Here is a 15,385-nt window from a genome sequence, read left to right on the forward strand (position 1 = left end):
CAGCAGCGAGAGTCCCGTCCACAGGAAACCATCCCAAGCAGAGTCGGATCAGCAGCGTAGAGATGTCCCCAACCGATACACAGGCGAGCGGTCCCCATTATAATTATATTATCGCCGTGCGTCACTAGATCAGCAACAAACTCTAAGAATTCACTGATAAAGTCCGAATAAGGCCCTGTGGGGAAGGGGGGTAGATAACATCTAGTGGACACATTTAGAAACAGCTGTTTATTTTATTAAAAAATTTCAGGTTAATTTTTGTACTCAAACTCATCCCGCGGGTCGGATAAAACATGTTTGTGGGCCTGATCCGGCCCTCGGGCCGTACGTTTGACACCCCTGTTCTAAAGCTTAGTGATATATCAGAATGTAGGTGGGGGTTTTATTTTTACCCTTTGCGTTCATATTTTGCTGTGTTTGTTGCATTTTTGTTGCGTTTCTCTTCATTGTAAAATACGTTGAGCGAGAGGGGGTGCGACGTTCATGTGTTATCAATATTCAGTGTTTTATCGTTCGTAGTTCATATTGTAAATCACACATTCTTTATTTTCATGTACATTCTAGGTGTCTCATTCAGTTTTTAAAAAAAAAGTAAAATTCCATTCTGTTTTTTAAGGCGGTATTTCATGACGATTTTAGCATTCAATCAGATATTATTGTGAGGTTTTGTATTACCGTGCGTTCAGACACATTTTTTTCTCAAAATAATTGCCCAAGCCTGTTCTAGAAGGACAACAATCTCTGCAGAAAATCACCAATAGGGCTGTATGGTGGCCAGACAGAAGCTGTTTTTTAGTAAAGTTTGCCAAAATGCACCTGGAAGACTCTTATACCATAAGACACAAACATCTGTGGTCTGATGAGACAAAGATTGAACTCTTTGGCATTAATGTCAGGCATCATGTTTGGAGGAAACCCGGCTGTAATTGCTGCCATAAGTGCATCAACAAAGTATTGTGAAAAGGCTGTGAATACGTACGTGTATGTGATTTGTTTTATTTTTTTTACTTTTAGGAACATTTGGAAATTAAAAAAACATTTTTAATGACAAAATTGAAATTTATTCAATTTAGGAATAAGGCTGTAACAAAAAATGTGGAAAAAGTGAAGCGCTGTGGATGCATTCCGGATGGACTATAAATATTGTGCAGAGTGTGGTGTGGTTTTCCAAGACAGATGGCGTGCACTTCATTCCGAGATCAGCAAGAAAAGGAATCGCTACAGAAAAGTTGAGACAGTGAGGTATTATACTGCAGCCTCCATCGTTTAAAACTGGTTGTATATTTTGTTTACAAAGCCCCCAGCTGGGGTTCAAGTCGCTCATGTGGTATCTACTCGGCATGCTGACGAGGTACTACAATTAGTACCTAAAAGCAAGTAGAGCAGAGCAGGTACCATGCAGTGGAAAAGGAGGCATTAGTAGAAATTTATTACAGCTTCTTTGTTCGCAACATATAAAGATGAAGATACAAAAAAAGTCATGGATAAAACTCTGTTAAATTAAAGTCCCAGTTTAGGAATATTCTCATCCAAATTTGGAGTAAGGATTTGGTCCGTTTAAGCCTGGAAGAACAATAAACAAGGACAAAATAATAATATGAACAAACACATGCAGTTATCAAAAACTACTGTGGGGAAACAGTAGCTTTTATGCAAAACTTATCAACGCCTCACCATATTTCTTTCTGACTTCCTGGTGTCTCTGCTTCATCTCGGCCCGCCTGCCACGACACAAAAAAGCAACACAATGACGAGTCATACTTGGAGAAGTCGTGCAAGGAAAAACTTGTTTGGGCTGATGAGCAGCATGACATGCAAATAATTTACCCTGGATGATTTTGCATTGCTCGGGCTTGCTTCAAGTCATTTAAAAAAATCATCAAAAAAGAGCTGGAGTCAAACCGTGATGACATCATAGAGCAGGGGTAGGGAACCTATGGCTCTAGAGCCAGATGTGGCTCTTTTGATGACTACATCTGGCTCTCAAATAAATCTTAGCTGACATTGCTTAACACGATAAGTAATTAATAATTACGATGGTAATCACAGTGTTAAAAATAACGTTCAAATTATAAAACATTGTCATGCATTTTAATCCAACCATCCGTTTTCTATTGCACCTGTCCAAGATGTCTCATTAATGGTAAGAAGTATAACATTTATTATTGGTTATATTTAAAATAACAATGTTATTAAAAAGAATAAGAGACTTATTATACTCTAAAAATGTTGGTCTTGTCAAGACCTGGACTATGGTGTGGTTTGTTTTCCCGTGGTGCAAAGCGATTGGAGCGGACATGGCGTGAAGGTAATGACATATTTAATCTTAACTCAAAAATATTACAAAAACAAAGAGTATAAACAAAAGGCGCTCTCAGTGGAGGTTAAAAACTTGGCTATGAAAACTAAAACTCGCACAATGGGAGAACCACGAACATAAAATTAAACTTACAAACTATGGCATGAAAAACTCACTCGGACCGAGAAAGAGCATGGATCATCGGCATGGATAACATAGGTGTGTAGAAGGTGATGTCGCCAGGCTGACTGCCTGGCAACTGCAGGCTTAAATGGTGACGTGGTGATTGACAACAGGTACATGAGTTCAAGTGAATCATGTGTGTGTGTCGTGAAAACAGGTGAACTGATTGGTAGTCATGGAAACAAAAGCAAACCAGGGTGCGCAAAAACAGGAACTAATGGAGTCAAAAACAAAACAGAACATGATCACAAAGAAATGACAGGTCTTACTTAAAAATGCACGCATTTAGTTGTATTCAGTGTTTAAAAAATATTATACGACTCTCACGGAAATACATTTTGAAATATTTGGCTTTCATGGCTCTCTCAACCAAAAAGGTCCCCGACCCCTGTCATAGAGGTACGACGAGGCTGGTGGGAAGGATTTTCGCATAGTGCTGAGAGGATGTTTACACAAACACTTTGTGTAATAAAGACACAGGCCGTGTATTACTACCACAACACTATACTTAACCAGAAAAAGCTCACAAATGTTGTAAAACTCTTCCTTATTTTCTGTTAGTAGCGCTTTATCTCTCTGTAGAAACTTACAGCTGCCCCTTTAGAATACTGAGCGCCTCGCTATAAGACAAATAATGATATCACACTTACATTAAAGGAATTACACAAGCTGTAAAAAGTCTTTCTGCAAACAATTGGTGAGATACTAACAAAGATTATGTTTTACTTTTGCTGTATGTAAAAATAGCACCACTGGAGTGGTAGATGGTTGAGTTGAGTTTGAGTTTAATTGGAACATGCAAGCATACGACATGAGACATGACAATTTCCAGTTTCTCTTTTCAACATGTTCGAAAAGGAGTAGGAAGAAGCAGAGCTTATTTAATCCTACCCCTTTTCTTTTACATAACAGTTGCTATAACTTTTGTTCACTTCCTTTTCTCAATTTATTCACAATATACTCCATAAGTAACCACAATAAAAATAAATAAATAATATTTGGTTAAGTAAGTTATATTTCATATGATGAGATAAGTAAGATTATTTTGAAAATGACTGAATGAATGGATGAAATACATTCAGAATGTTTATCAAGGTTCTTCTTCTTTGTACTTTGTAAACACTTTAGGTTTTAAGAGTTGCTTGAAGTGGATTATTAGTACATTGTTTGATTGCTTTGCTTTATCCATTCCATGATTTAATTCCACATACAGATATACTGAAGGTCTTAAGTGTTGTACGTGCGTACAAATGTTTTAAATTACATTTTTCTCTAAGATTATATTTCTCCTCTTTTTGAGAAGATTTATTGATTATTCTTGGGTAGCAGGTTATAGTTTGCTTTGTGTATACATTTGTACGTTCTCTATATCCAACATTATGTATTATTATAACTGTTCTTTTTTGTAACACCTTTAGTGAATGAAGTGTACTTTTGTAATTATTTCCCTATATTTCTGCACAATAACTCAGATACGGTAACACCAGCGAGAAGTCGAGAATATGAAGTGATTTTCGGTCTAGAACATGTTTTGCTTTATTCATTATTGACGTATTTCTTACTTCTTTATGTTGTATATTTTTTACATGAGATTTCCAGTTCAATTTGTCATCAATCATTATACCTCGAAATTTGGTTCTATTTACTCTTTCCATTTCTATTCTGTCTATTCGTATTTGTGTTTGACTTTCCTTTCTACTGTTACCAAATAACATTATTTTAGTTTTACTGAGATTCAACGATAGTCTGTTTTTGTCAAACCATCTTTTTAATTTGTTCATTGCAGCAGCTCTTTGCTCCTTTATATTGTTTGTTTTGTTCTTTAATGTTTCCCTCTTGTTTTCACGTGTTGGTTTCCTTTAGGTTTAAACCCTTTAGAACCAAAGAGTGGCACTTTTGTGACTTTTGCACTATTTTTTAATAATTGTAAGGACGTTTGTAGTCTACAATGGAATCCTATTATTTTCTCATTGTGGGATAAAAAAAAAAAAAAGTCTATCCTATCCCAACCCAGTTTTTGAATGATTGCGCAATCAGAGTAGGCTCAGCTCACCACAGCCTCATCTCAGGTTTCTGCCTTGTATTGTATTTGGAAATGTACAAAATTCGCAATCTTTCACTTCCGATATTAAAAATGATCAGAATTATACAGAAAATATAATTTAAACAAGGTCAATTAACAAATACTTTTTTTCTCTCTCTCAGGAGGACACCCCTGACCACACTGCTTCCTGCAGCCAAACTGTGGATGTAGCATTTCAAAACACATTTAATACGATATTATTGTGTGTGACTGTGTTCCTTTGCTGGCCATCTTGAATGCAGATCTGGAACGCACTTATTTACGAAGTCTAGTAGGATATGGAGGTTTTGCTTGGACAGAAATGTGTTGTTTTTTTTAAATGTATGTGGGGATTCATAAGTAACTTGACACAAGTTAGCAAGCAAATATTTTCTTTACCTCTCCTCCTGTTTGGATTTCGTTCTGTTCACCTGTCTCTCCATTTTAGCCGCAAACCTTGAAGCTCTGGCAAAACACATAAAAAAAATCAGGTTGACAGTTGTTATGGCGGATACTGACAATTGAGCATTTTAGTTTTGTAGCATTTAAGGCCATTTTTTCTCCTCTTTGTAAAGTAAAAAAATAAAAAAAATAAAAACATTTTCATTTATATAGCATTTTTCATAGAGAGCTCACAAAGTGCTTCACATGGTTGAAATATAAACAGTAAAATCAAAACAAGCATACAGCATGACTCAACAACAGAAAAATTACAAATAAAATACAAAATATTTAAAATAATAAAAAATAAAAACGGAAAATAACAGGAATGCACTTAAATGTGTTTTTAACTACCTTTAAAAAATGTCAATAGAAAGGGCTTATTTCAGGTCATAAGCGTTGTTTTACTCCCAAGTCCATACAGCAAAACTACTTATTGTTTATATTCTATCCATCCATTTCCTACCGCTTATCCCTTTCGGGGTCGCGTTGGGTGCTGGAGCCTATCTCAGCTACAATCGGGCAGAAGGCGGGTTATTGCAGCCAGTAAGAGAAGCGATTGATCTCACATGATTTATCTAATATGACGGATTTGGTGTCTCTGTGTGGGAAGAAACCAAACATGGGAGAACTTGCACCAATTTTGCAAAACCAAAACGGATTTAAACCAGAAAAATTGACGCTCTTAAATGAACGAACTTCAGCGAGACACAGATCGCCACGTTTGGTCAACGTTTAAAAGTCCAGAATGTGGATTTGACATGATATTGTAGATGATAGTAACACTGATCTACAACATCTTAACCAAAAAATCCACAGAACACCAAAATTTAAAGATAGATTGTAGAATATATGTAGAATATATTTATATTTATACTATATCACGGTGGAAGAGGGGTTAGTGCGTCTGCCTCACAATACGAAGGTCCTGCAGTCCTGGGTTCAAATCCAGGCTCGGGATCTTTCTGTGTGGAGTTTGCATGTTCTCCCCGTGAATGCGTGGGTTCCCTCCGGGTACTCCGGCTTCCTCCCACTTCCAAAGACATGCACCTGGGGATAGGTTGATTGGCAACACTAAATTGGCCCTAGTGTGTGAATGTGAGTGTGAATGTTGTCTGTCTATCTGTGTTGGCCCTGCGATGAGGTGGCGACTTGTCCAGGGTGTACCCTGCCTTCCGCCCGATTGTAGCTGAGATAGGCGCCAGCACCCCCCACAACCCTAAAAGGGAATAAGCGGTAGAAAATGGATGGATGGATATATCATATATGTTATATATTATTTATTATTATTATTGTCTATTATGAGCGAACTGTGGTGCTGAATTTCCCCCAGGGATAAATAAAGTACTTTCTATTCTATTCTATAATAGTTTCAATATCTGAGAAAAAAAAACCCTCCTCAGCTGTTTTAGCCATGTTCTAAATACACACTAATTACGGTGACATTGTATTACAATGTCGAGTCAAACACGTGACAATCCCATAGCAGACTTACCCAAAGTTTTCACACTTGCAGCAACAGAACAGACACACTAGAAAGGCAATGATGAGAACAGCGCCCAGCACTGAGAGGGTGATGATCAAGTTCCTAAAGTTGACTGTTAGAAGCAAAGAAAAATAATAAAAATGAGCAAAGCAAAACATTATAATGTAAGAACAATACAATGAACAATGTATACTCTACTGTAGAGTTATCTCAATACCAATATTTTGGTACCGGTACTAAACTATTTTTTATACTTTTCAAACTAAAGGCCACAAAAAAGCCATTATTGGCTTCATTTGAACAGAAAATCATACGATACATTAATCATACATTTCCTATTGCACTCAAAGAACAATTTTAGAGGATTAAAGTAAAACTGAAAAGGCATTAGACACATTGGGCTTTTTATTGTACTCAAATACATATTTACAAATGTATATATTACATATAGCCTGCCATAATCTAGGATTAGGTTATGAAATAATAGAAAGTTTTATTCACATTGTATTCAATGCTTCAAGATTAATGGTTGCCACTCTTCATCTGGCTTTAGGAGAAATACACTAATTAGTAAACACTAAACAATACTATGGCTACAACTACACAGATAAGACATGGAGCAGGTAAAGACACATCATTAGGGATAAAAGTAATTGCTGCTAAATTAAGTCATTTTACTTGCATTAGTTTACGCTACGTAGGTGGTTTTGACTGCTTTATGCACGTCTACGTCTCTAAATGTGAACAGCAGGGGGAGCTAGTTGACAACATTACCTGTCGTTCTATGAACTCCATGTGCAGATCTGAATATCTGTTATTTAAATGTTTATCTAAGTTTGAAGCAAAGGTGGTAATTCTGTATTGTCACCAGCGCTTCCATTTTAAAGTAGCACCTTTTTGAAGCCCAAATACTTTCCTATTGCGCTTCCCGTACTCTCTTTATTAAGCAGTGAAATTGCCAGAAGTGCCGCCCATGGTGGAAATTCTTTGAAATGGCTGCACCAGCGTGTAAGGGATGTAAACAGAATGTGACGCAGGGGGCCCCGCCTCTTAAAAATTTCTGTGCATGTGTATATCGGTTGTGATGTAGGGGCCCCTGTCTCTTCAACATAGGTGTGTCTGAGTGTGCAGGAAATTATGTCATGAAAATGGCAGCCCTGATGGCTTCAAGCAGCATGCAAAATGCATACTTGAATGAACAAAGCTATCATACGCCGAGACAGGTTTTGCACACAGAAGCAAATATGGCGCCATGTAAACAAAAAGATGTCAAAAATAAAAGGCATTTGTAAACCACGGTTCCACTGTATATTAACAATTCCTGAAATTTTAGGTGGTGGGTCAGGACATAAGGAGCTTTAATTAACATTTAAGTTTCGCGGGACACAATTACACTCAGACTATGCAGGCTGCAAATGGCCCATGGGCTACGAGTTTGAGACCCATGCTGTATAATACGTGTGTGTAGTCTTACTCCAACAAAGCCCCCAGCGTGCATCATTAAGCGGACAGAGGGCATGTGGCGGCAGGATGGTCCTCACAGGATAAGTCATACACGAGCTGGTTCTTATACACCACAAGCACTGTGGAATGGACAAAAACACAAGGATTTTAAGGAACACAAAAGGTTAACAATGGAGGAGGAGGAGGAGGAAGAAGAGGAGGAGGGTGTAAAGAAAATACATGAGATCAGGTCGCACTCAAACCAGTCTGACCGGTGTTCAGGTGCAGCTTTGGCCTCGTTCCGACACACAAAAAAATGTTTTCTTGTTAACTTACTGTCACATTCCTCAGACATTCTTCACAGCTGGTGCCGTTCTTGGACTCACAAACTGTTATAAGGACGAAAAGAGGAGTTTACAAAAGCATCACACATTAAAAACACTAGACAAAAACAAATGAGGACTCGGGGGTGTTTGTTAGGTCTTGTCCCACATCCCATTTGGGAGCTCCTTCTCCATGGAGACAGGCTCGTGGGTGGACTATTATTGTTGAGTTGAGTTGAGTCTATTTGGAACATGATACATCACATCTTCCAGTGTCTTTATTCAACACGTTCGAAAAGGTGTAGGGAGAAGCAGAGCTTATTTAATCCAACCCCTATTCCTTTACATAGCAGTTGCTAACACTTTTGTTCACTTTGTGTTCTCAATTTATTCACAATATACTCCATAACCTACTCAGTGGCCTAGTGGTTAGTGTCTGCCCTGAGATCGGTAGGTCGTGAGTTCAAACCCCAGCAGAGTCATACCAAAGACTATAAAAATGGGACCCGTTACCTGCCTGCTTGGCACTCAGCATCAAGGGTTGGAATTGGGGGTTAAATCACCAAAAATGATTCCTGGGCGCAGACACCGCTGCTGCTCACTGCTCCCCTAACCTCCCAGGGGGTGAAGAAGGGGATGCAGAGGACAAAGTTCACCCCGCCTAGTGTGTGTTTCACAATCATTGCTACCTTAACTTAACTTAGTTTGATCATTTTCCTCGATTGATGTACTAACATCATGTGGTTTATTTTGTACATATGTAGGATCATCTACAAAGACGCTAATAATTGCTATTGCGACATCCAGTGGTCACATTTAGAACAGCTGTTTCTTCCTTAAAAAATTTCAGGTTAATTTTTATACTTAGCAAACTCATCCTACGAACAAAACCTATTCGTGGGCCTGATCTGGCCCTTTGGCCGTATGTTTGACACACCTGAGCTAGAGCCAAGACCTAGATCCAATATAAAATATTCGTTTTTATTTGACCCTCAAAAAAAAAAAAGTCAAATAAATACTGCAGGGTATGAATTGCATAACTTTTAGGGAAACATTTTGAAATAATTTATACATATTTTCTAGGGCTGCGAATCTTTGGGTGTCCCACGATTCGATTTAATATCGATTCTTGGGGTCACGATTTGATTCAAAATCAATTTTTTCAATTCAACACGATTCTCGATTCAAAATCGATTTTTTTCCCGATTTAAAAGGTTTCTCTATTCATTCAATACATAGGATTTCAGCAGGATCTACCCCAGTCTGCTGACATTCAAGCAGAGTAAATTTTTGTAAAAAGCTTTTATAATTGTTAAAGACAATGTTTTATCAACTGATTGCAATAATGTACATTTGTTTTAACTATTAAATGAACCAAAAATATGACATATTTTATCTCTGTGAAAATAATGGACACTGTGTGTTGTCAAGCTTATGAGATGCGATGCAAGTGTAAGCCACTGTGACACTATTGTTCTTTTTTTTATTTTTATAAATGTCTAATGATAATGTCAATGAGGGATTTTTAATCACTGCTATGCTGAAATTATAACCAATATTGATACTGTTGTTGATAATATTAATTGTTGTTTAACTACTTTTGGTTTGTTCTGTGTCGTGTTTGTGTCTCCTCTCAATTGCTCTGTTTATTGCAGTTCTGAGTGTTGCTGGGTCAGGTTTGGTTTTGGAATTGGATTGCATTGTTAAGGTATTGCTGTGTATTGTTTTGTTGGATTGATGAAAAAAAAAAATAGATTTTTTAAAAATGACAATCAATTCTGAATCGCACAACATGAGAATCGCAATTCAAATTCGAATCGATTTTTTCCCACACCCCTAATATTTTCCATACTCAAATATTTTTATGTATTTTTCAATTTTTATTTTTTCAAGGGTCAAAGGCAGAGAATAATTTCACCACATAGTGTGTGTGTGACAATCAATGGTACTTAGACATAAGTAAAAACAATAAAAATAAATAACAACAGGTGAACTAATTTATATTTCATATGGTGAGATGAGTAAGATTATCTTGAAAATGAATGGATGGATGAGATAAATTCAGAATGTTTATCATGGTTCTTTGTACTTTGTACTTTGTAAACACTTTAAGTTTAAGTTGGAGAGTGCCTTTAAAGTCCTACTGAAACCCACTACTACCGACCACACAGTCTGATAGTTTATATATCAATGATGAAATATTAACATTGCAACACATGCCAATACGGCCTTTTTAGTTTACTAAATTACAATTTTAAATTTCCCGTAGCGTTTCCTGTTGAAAACGTTGCGGAATGATGACGCGTGTTTGTGACGTTATTGGTTGGAGGGGACATATTAGCACGAGCACCACTTACGGCTAAAAGTCGTCTCTTTTCATCGTGCAATTACACAGTATTCTGAACATCTGTGTTGCTAAATCTTTTGCAATTTGTTAAATTAATAATGGAGACGTCAAATAAGAATGCTGTTGGTGGAAAGCGGTGGATTGCAGCTGCCTTTGTTTGTTGTGAAGCTTTAACACAGAGCGGTCAAGCGAACATGTTTCTGTACGTCAACCGGCAAGTTTTTGGATGGGAAAATTGTGATATTAAGTCAGCTCTTACCGGAGACTACAGTGGATTACGCGACCTCATCCTGCAGCTCAAAAAGGCAGCTATGATCTTGGCTCCTCTGCTTCTCTCAGAGACATTGGCATCCACCGCAGCCATCCGACTTTTAGGTATGACTTTAGAATCTCACCAAAATATTATTAACACAATAAGCAGATAAGGGATTTTCCAGAATTATCCTAGTAAATGTGTCTAATTACATCTGAAACTCTCCCACTGCCGCCTGGAGCCGTCGCCTTTTCTTTTTTTTAGTGTTCCACTAAATTTCCTCATCCACGAATCTTTCCTCCTCGCTCAAATTAATGGGGAAATCGTCGCTTTCTCGGTCTGAATCGCTCTTGCCGTCGGTGGCTATGATTATAAACAATGTGAGGATGTGAGGAGCTGTCACGCCAAATTTCTTCTCCCTACAAACCCCCCCGCACCCCCATTTACTTCTGGGGTCATGATTAATACAGACGTTTTGTTAACGCTATATTATAAAAATATAACGGTATATTATAAAAATACAGACCTTTTGTTAACGCTATATTAAATTTTTTTTTAAAAACAAATTAAAAACACAAGCTATGGGATGACATAAGAGGAAACGTGACCCCGGAAGTAAATGCGTCATCCCATAGCTTGTGTTTGTAAATTGTTTTTTAATTTTTTTCATAATATAGGGTTAACGAAACGACTGTATTTTTATCATATAGCGTTAACAAAACGTCTGTATTAATCATGACCCCGGAAGTAAATGGAGAGAGGGAAGGTTTTTGTAGGGGGGAAGAAATTTGGCGTGACAGAGCCCTCACACCGGTGACGTCACGCGCACATTGTCTGCTACTTCCGGTACGGGCAAGGCTTTTTTATTAGCGACCAAAAGTTGCGAACTTTATCGTCGATGTTCTCTGCTAAATCCTTTCAGCAAAAATATGGCAATATCGCAAAATTATCAAGTATGACACATAGAATGGATCTGCTATCTCGTTTCAGTAGGCCTTTAAAATTACAAATTGCGACACAAAGAAAAAAAGGCTATTTTTTTTTTTTAAAAGGGAAGTGAAAAAAGGGTAGTTGGTAAATAAAAATGAAAGTAACATACTTAAACTACAATATTCGGCTGACTTACGAGCAAAAACTATTCTGTTTGGAACATATTTGTCTTCTTCTACGCTCAGTAACAAGCGCATTTTTGTCCTTTAATGGAAGCTCGCAAGCTAATTAGTTAGCAACGCCACGAAGAAGAAGAAGAAGACGACGACGACTTTACCTTGTCCAGGTGCCGACGTTTGCGCTAAAACTGTCCCCAAAGTGAACACTAAGAGGACAACAGGGGCCAAACTTCTTAAATCCGTCATTGTTTGGGTAAAAAAAAAAGTTGAGGTATTCCTTTTTTTTCTTTGGTAAGTTAAAATGTTCCGCAGGTGTGGAGGAAGAAGGTTAGCGGCCTCTCTCCTTCTCACAAAACTAAATACTGACACGCGCGCCGGCGCAAACACACACAAAGGGGCGTGTCCTTTCCCATGACGTCATGGTCTACGTAATCTATGACGCAGGCAATTTTAAGATATGAGGAAATGTGTCACATATTTTATCTATTTAAAACGAACACACACAAGTAACTATTTAATTAATTCAACGACTGTACATTTATTTTTACCACTGTGTTACATGGCCTTTCCTTTTAACAACACTCTGTAAGCGTTTGGGATCTGTGGAGACCAATTTTTGAAGCTTTTCTACCAACCGGCATAGCTCGGTTGGTAGAGCGGCCAAGCCAGAAATTTGAGGGTTGCAGGTTCGATTCCCGCTTCTGCCATCCTAGTCACTGCCGTTACCCACCTGCTCCCAGTGTAAATGTAACTTAGATATTGGGTTTCACTATGTAAAGCGCTTTGAGTCACTAGAGAAAAGCGCTATATAAATATAATTCACTTCAATTCTTTCCCATTCTTGCTTGGTGTAGAGCGTAAGTTGTTCAACAGTCCGGAGACTCCATTGTTGTATTTTAGGCTTCATAATGCGCCTCACATTTTCAAAGGGAGACAGGTCTGGACTACAGGCGGACTAGTACCCTCACTTTTTTACTATAAAGCCAGGCTGTTGTAACACGTGGCTTGGCATTGTCTTGCTGAAATAAGCAGGGGCGTCCATGATAACTTTGCTTGGATGGCAACATATGTTGCTCCAAAACCTGTATGGACCTTTCAGCATTAAAGGTGCCTTCACAGATGTGTAAGTTACCCATGCCTTGGACACTAATACACCCCCAGACCATCACAGATGTTGGATTTTCAACTTTGCACCTAGAACAATCCGGATGGTTCTTTTCCTCTTTGTTCCGGAGGACACGATAACCACAGTTTCCAAAAACAATTTGAAATGTGGACTCGTCAGACCACAGAACACTTTTCCACTTTGCATCAGTCCATCTTAGATGAGCTAAGGCCCAGCGAAGCTGGTGGTGTTTCTGGGTGTTGTTGATAAATAGATTTCGCTTTGCATGGTAAAGTTTTAACTTGCACTTACAGATGTAGCAACGAACTGTAGTTACTGATAATGGTTTCCTGAAGTGTTCCTGAGCCCATGTGGTGATATCCTTTACACACAGATGTCGCTTTTTGATGCAGTACCGCCTGAGGGATCGAAGGTCCGTAATATCATCGATTGCATGCAGTGATTTCTCCAGATTCTCTGAACATTTTGATGATATTATGGACCGTAGATGGTGAAATCCCTAAATTCCTTGCACTAGCTCGTTGAGAAATGTTGTTCTTGAACTGTGTTGCTCACGCATTTGTTCACAAAGTGGTGACCCTCGCCCCATCCTTGTAAGTGAAAGACTGAGCATTTCATGGAAGCTGCTTTTATACCCAATCATGGCACCCACCTGTTCCCAATTAGCCTGTTCACCTGTGGAATATTCCAAATACGTGTTTGATGAGCACTTTTTCAACTTTCTCAGTCTTTTTTCCACTTGTGCCAGCTTTTTTGAAACATGTTGCAGGCATCACATTCCAAATGAGCTAATAATTGCAAAAAAAATAACAGTTTTCCAGTTCAAACTTTAAATATCTTGTCTTTGCAGTCTGTTCAATTGAATATAGGTTGAAAAGGATTTGTATTGTATATTGTTTTTATTTTGGCCTTTTTTGGGTTTTGGGCTTTGCATACTAATCTATTCAGTGTAATATATCAATCAATCAATCAATGTTTACTTATATAGCCCTAAATCACTAGTGTCTCAAAGGGCTGCACAAACCACTACGACATCCTCGGTAGGCCCACATAAGGGCAAGGAAAAACTCACACCCAGTGGGACATCGGTGACAATGATGACTATGAGAACCTTGAAGAGGAGGAAAGCAATGGATGTCGAGCGGGTCTAACATGATACTGTGAAAGTTCAATCCATAATGGATCCAACACAGTCGCGAGAGTCCAGTCCAAAGCGGATCCAACACAGCAGCGAGAGTCCCGTTCACAGCGGAGCCAGCAGGAAACCATCCCAAGCGGAGGCGGATCAGCAGCGCAGAGATGTCCCCAGCCGATACACAGGCAAGCAGTACATGGCCACCGGATCGGACCGGAGAGTGGGACATAGGAGAAAAAGAAAAGAAACGGCAGATCAACTGGTCTAAAAAGGGAGTCTATTTAAAGGCTAGAGTATACAAATGAGTTTTAAGGTGAGACTTAAATGCTTCTACTGTATCGACAGTCTAAAACAAAATTGATTAAAAGAAAAAGCATTGAAAAAGTACATATTAATAAAATCCCAAAAACATTCAAAAGGAAAACAAAATGTGAAAAGAAAAAATATCTTTATTTTTTTTTCTTATCATATATGATAGAAAAGAAAGACACATACATTTTTTTATATGTATAATAAGTCTCAATAAACTTCCCAAGCATCAGAGGATAATGTTCATAATTTATTAAAGCAAATTATTTCAATCCAGTTCAGAATTAAAAAAAGAACAACACACATCTCTCTCTTTCTCTTATTTTCTTTTGTCTTGACAAGCACAATGTATAACATGTTTCATGATGATAGCAGGCGTAACATGAGGTAATAATCCTAATAATATCATTTATTAATATTCAGAGGGAGCCCCACAATGGCCGCCTGCGGCTGATGTCAGGACCCTTTTGGCGTCACAAATTTTAGATTTCTTATTGACATCTGATTGGTCAGCAATGGTCACTTCGCAGCAAAAATAGTTGTTCACTCATCAAGCGACAGACAGATGCGTAGAAATAGAACACAGACAAAAGGGTCAACTCCGAGTTCCTTGCTAATCACGGCTTTATCGCTTTCGTACTCTTTTATCGTCACGCTCGTGAAGCAATATAAAGTTGTAGTGACTTTATCAGCTGGTGGCAGTGTGCAAAGCAGCCAGGGCCGGAACTATCACTGAACATACTGAGGGGGTCATGTGAGGCCGTTTTTGATAATACGGAAAGTGGATAGAATGTGAAGGCAAACACTTCACATTTCACACTTGTGGTTTAAGAAGATTAAACTTAGTTTCATTGGACAATAACAGTTTT

General features: G+C 38.1%; 1 protein-coding gene across 1 annotated transcript; it reads right to left on the minus strand.

Annotated features, from left to right (window-relative positions):
• Window positions 1-1,407: 1,407 nt before the first annotated feature.
• Window positions 1,408-12,319, minus strand: pttg1ipa (PTTG1 interacting protein a). Its single transcript, XM_061896115.1, has 7 exons — window positions 12,105-12,319; window positions 8,251-8,303; window positions 7,946-8,054; window positions 6,481-6,583; window positions 4,944-5,009; window positions 1,675-1,721; window positions 1,408-1,563 (listed from the first exon to the last, which is right to left on the minus strand). The coding sequence occupies exons 1-7, from the start codon at window positions 12,190-12,192 to the stop codon at window positions 1,526-1,528; spliced, it is 504 nt and encodes a 167-aa protein (XP_061752099.1). The 5' UTR covers window positions 12,193-12,319; the 3' UTR covers window positions 1,408-1,525.
• Between the last annotated feature and the right edge of the window lie 3,066 nt (window positions 12,320-15,385).

The sequence above is a fragment of the Nerophis ophidion genome, linkage group LG03 (assembly GCF_033978795.1).
Source record: "Nerophis ophidion isolate RoL-2023_Sa linkage group LG03, RoL_Noph_v1.0, whole genome shotgun sequence".
NCBI classification, from domain to species: Eukaryota; Metazoa; Chordata; class Actinopteri; order Syngnathiformes; family Syngnathidae; genus Nerophis; species Nerophis ophidion.